Source organism: Taeniopygia guttata, chromosome Z (assembly GCF_048771995.1).
Source record: "Taeniopygia guttata chromosome Z, bTaeGut7.mat, whole genome shotgun sequence".
Classification (NCBI taxonomy): domain Eukaryota; kingdom Metazoa; phylum Chordata; class Aves; order Passeriformes; family Estrildidae; genus Taeniopygia; species Taeniopygia guttata.
In genome coordinates, this window is record NC_133063.1 from 62,805,700 (window position 1) to 62,809,590 (window position 3,891).

The window sequence follows — 3,891 nt, forward strand, 5'->3', positions numbered from 1 at the left end:
TTTTTTCTCTCCTTTCCTTTCCTTTCCTTTCCTTTCCTTTCCTTTCCTTTCCTTTCCTTTCCTTTCCTTTCCTTTCCTTTCCTTTCCTTTCCTTTCCTTTCCTTTCCTTTCCTTTCCTTTCCTTTCCTTTCCTTTCCTTTCCTTTCCTTTCCTTTCCTTTCCTTTCCTTTCCTTTCCTTTCCTTTCCTTTCCTTTCCTTTCCTTTCCTTTCCTTTCCTTTCCTTTCCTTTCCTTTCCTTTCCTTTCCTTTCCTTTCCTTTCCTTTCCTTTCCTTTCCTTTCCTTTCCTTTCCTTTCCTTTCCTTTCCTTTCCTTTCCTTTCCTTTCCTTTCCTTTCCTTTCCTTTCCTTTCCTTTCCTTTCCTTTCCTTTCCTTTCCTTTCCTTTCCTTTCCTTTCCTTTCCTTTCCTTTCCTTTCCTTTCCTTTCCTTTCCTTTCCCTTCCTTTCCCTTCCTTTCCCTTCCTTTCATTTCCTTTCATTTCCTTTTTTCTTTTCTTTGTCTTTTTTGTTTGTTTGTTTTTTAATTAAATTTCTTTGGTCTCAATTTATCTCATTACAATACTTTAGCCGCAATTCCTCTTCCAGACCGATTCACAAACCATGATACCAATGTGCGTTTCATTAACATAACATCATCAGTAGTAATTTTTAGGCGCTAGGAATTCTATAATTTTTGAAATTAAGGTGCAAACACGCCTAGAACACAGGGAAAAACTGGAAATTCAAAACAGTTCCAGAGAAATTTCAAGTGGTCGAACAGACCGCACAAGTGTTTGGGGGGAAAATTTTGGACAGACGGTGCTGAGGGCCAAACAGGTTTGCTTTTCGTAGCAAATTTCTCTGGCACCAAGAAGGGTCAGCCTGTCACAGGACCGGCTGTCCCCCAGGAGCGGGGACTGCGACCTCGCGTCTCGGGCCACTGTAGTTGCGCCGGCATGAGGGGATAAAACCGAGGAAGCAGGTGCGATCCAGCACAAGTTGAAACTGGCAGAACTACTACTGTCTTCAGTGGAATCGAGTTCTGAGCCGGTTCCCTCTTCTCACACCCGACCGCCGGCTCTTCTCCCGTGAGCTGCGGGCAGAGACCGCCGTGCCTCTATAGCAGGCAATTTACCTATAAGAGACTTCTTTCCTTTTCTTCCCCTTATCGTGCCGCCAAGAAAACTTCTGGATACTTTAATCAGTTTGGGGAGAGGGAGCGAAGACTTACGCTACAAGCGCACGTTTCTTAACCAGTGTGAAAGGCGAGTATTTTAAATAGCAGCACCAGCAGAAGCAAATGGATGGATCTGCTTTAATGAGCATTGGTGTACAGCAGGGCAGACAGGGTACGGCAGTAATCACTCACAAACCGGTCGGGAATCATCAGCCCAGCACGTCGCTCTCTGACTTCTGATCTCTGACTTCTGATACCTCTGCAAGACTTCTCGTCTATTGGAAGGTTGTTTTCAGAAAAGTGCTTTTCCCGAATAACTTTTAAACCATTTTCCTGTTTTCTTCCCCCACTTTCCCCTACCACTTTCACCCTCCACCCTCCCCCTTCCCCCGCAGGTTTTTGCGTGAAGAAACGCCAAGCAACACGTACAAAGTAGTGGTGTCTGTGAGCAGTGAAAGGTGATGTGAAAAGCACAATCTACGAATCGCCAGGCTGTTTTTATTTTAATGATAAACTAGGGATTCAGACACTCACACAGAGTCTGAGAGGCCAGGTCACGCTTCAGTCCCTTCTAAGGTACTATAGGATGGATTATAAAAGGGTGAAGGGGAAGCGCAAGCGATCGTTAGTTAAAGGAACCCTTCCCCGTCAGCGCCGTTGTCACTTAAATTCCCACTACTTAATCGAAATATTTAACGTTTACTCTTTAAGCAGCAAGCATTACCTGTCATGGGGCCCCGGAGCTCTCCGGAGTCTAAGGTAAACACTTTGTCCACACCTTTCACAGCAAGATTTACAGGATGGTGGAGCAGCGGTTTCCTGTCTCTTGTGGAAGAGGGAGAAGCAGACTTCAGCAGTGGTTTTATCCTTTTGCCCTCCCTATTCGCCCGCTGACTGCAGCACCTCTCCTTCTCGGAGCTCGGGTTTCGTGGGGCCTCCGGGGTGACTGCCCCGAGATAGGGGCTCGGTGGGGAGCGCAAGCTGCATGGCCGACCTGTGCCTCAGGCTGGCGGGGTAGCGGGGAGAACTTCGCTCTCGGCCCTTTTCTCCGAGCCAGCCCCTTCAGCCCCGGCTGTGATTTTTCACATCGCCTCTCCGCCACTAATGACATTAATCGATAGAAGATCTTACCTGCGACCTGGCTCTCAAATAATCTGATAGTACACGATATAAACACAGACACCAGCAGGGGTATAGTCATGAGATCGATCGGGTTTCTGCAAGCATGCCCTAGATCCCCCCCTTCCACTCCCCCGGGAGCCTGGGGGCTTCTTTCCCCCCCGAGCCCCTGCTCTTTAGGAGTGCACCAGGACGGAATGGAGGGAGCTCTTGCCCTCGGGGTTGTTGCTCGCAGTCTGTTCCAGCAGCGATGCAGCAGCCGGGGAAGCGGCGGGGCAGATCTGCGAGGCGGCGACCGTCAGAGCAGGGATGGCCGAAGCAGCAGGCAACGCCGGCGCCGGCTTGATGGGTACCGGGACGGCGGGCATGGTCTGTGCCGGCGGGTGGCAGAGCGCCTTCACAGGCATGCCGAAGGGTGCGTAGTCGGGAGACACGGGCACGCCGGCCACGGAGTCCATCACCCCCACGTGAGGCCACACGGAGCTCACCATGCTGCTGAGCTGGCTGGGCACCGGGTAGCCCAGGTGGTGCATGACCGAGGCCAGGGGAAGCCCGCCGGTCTGAAGCACGCCCTTGTAATCTCTGCCGATGATGTTCTCGATGGCGAAGGGATGCTTGAAACCCGAGGGCTGGCTGCTCCCATAGGGCGAGAACTGCGGCAACCTTCCCACCGCGGCGGCGGCCGCGGCCGCAGCCACGGCCGCGTCGGAGCCCGCCAGCCCAGACACCTTGCCCGGGGGGGGCGGCGGTGGCGGGTGCGGATGGAAGTAGTGCACCATGTGCGGGGTAGGCGCCGGGGACTTGCCGGGACCGCCGCCGCCCGCCCCGCCGCCGCCGCCGCCGGGCAGGTGGTGTTCAGGGCGCAGCACCTTGAAGCGCTTGCGGCGACGGAGAAAGCTGCCGTTCTCAAACATGTCCCCGCAGTCCGGGTGCAATGCCCAGAAGCTGCCTTTACCCGGCTGGTCGGGTCGCCTCGGGATCTTGATGAAGCAGTCATTGAAAGAGAGGTTGTGGCGGAGGGAGTTCTGCCAACGCTGGGTGTGCTCCCGGTAGTAAGGGAACCGCTCCATAATGAACTTGTAGATGTCGCTCAGGGGCAGCATCTTCTCGGCCGAGTGCTGGATGGCCATAGCCGTCAGGGAGATGTAAGAGTAGGGGGGCTTCTGGTCGCTGTACGAACTCTTTCCCGGCCTGGGCATCGCCTCCCCACCACAGCACTCCCGCGGCCGCACGATCCCGCCGCTCCGGGCTAGTCACCGCTCAGCGCCGTGCACAGCGGGCTTGGGATCCGGGGACTTCACTGCCCTGCCCCACCGCCGCCTCTACATCCTGGGCGCCACCTGCCCAGGCCACACGCGACAGCGACCTCCCGGCGACCGGCCAGCGAGCTCCGTGCACGGCTTCCTACAGCAGCCTCTCCCCGCGGGACGCACTTGCCTAGCTGCCCCTCAGCTTGCGGGAGAGACAGCTGCCGCCCAGGCCGCGGGGGCTCGGGGGCTACGTGCCAGAAGGAGGTCCTGGCCCCCGCTGGCTGGCGTCCCTTTCTCTCCTGGAGGCTGCTGAATTTCCCGGGCTTCCCCCCTGCCGCCTGGCACACTCAGCTAGAGTTGATGCTCC

At 55.3% G+C, this 3,891-nt stretch overlaps 1 protein-coding gene across 2 annotated transcripts; it reads right to left on the bottom strand.

Moving 5' to 3' along the window:
• Window positions 1-2,450: 2,450 nt before the first annotated feature.
• FOXB2 (forkhead box B2) lies at window positions 2,451-3,473 on the bottom strand. 2 transcript variants are annotated; one of them, XM_072922893.1, is made up of 2 exons: window positions 3,116-3,473; window positions 2,451-3,016 (listed from the first exon to the last, which is right to left on the bottom strand). In XM_072922893.1, exons 1-2 carry the CDS (start codon window positions 3,471-3,473, stop codon window positions 2,451-2,453), a joined length of 924 nt encoding a protein of 307 aa, XP_072778994.1. The 2 variants fall into 2 exon arrangements, with proteins under 2 accessions (XP_072778994.1, XP_072778993.1); XM_072922892.1 differs by having other exon boundaries at window positions 2,451-3,473.
• Window positions 3,474-3,891: the final 418 nt, after the last annotated feature.

What these genes read in the sequence shown, in the direction of transcription:
- FOXB2 (XM_072922892.1), bottom strand. Translation starts at nt 3,473, where the DNA reads ATGCCCAGGCCGGGAAAGAGTTCGTACAGCGACCAGAAGCCCCCCTAC.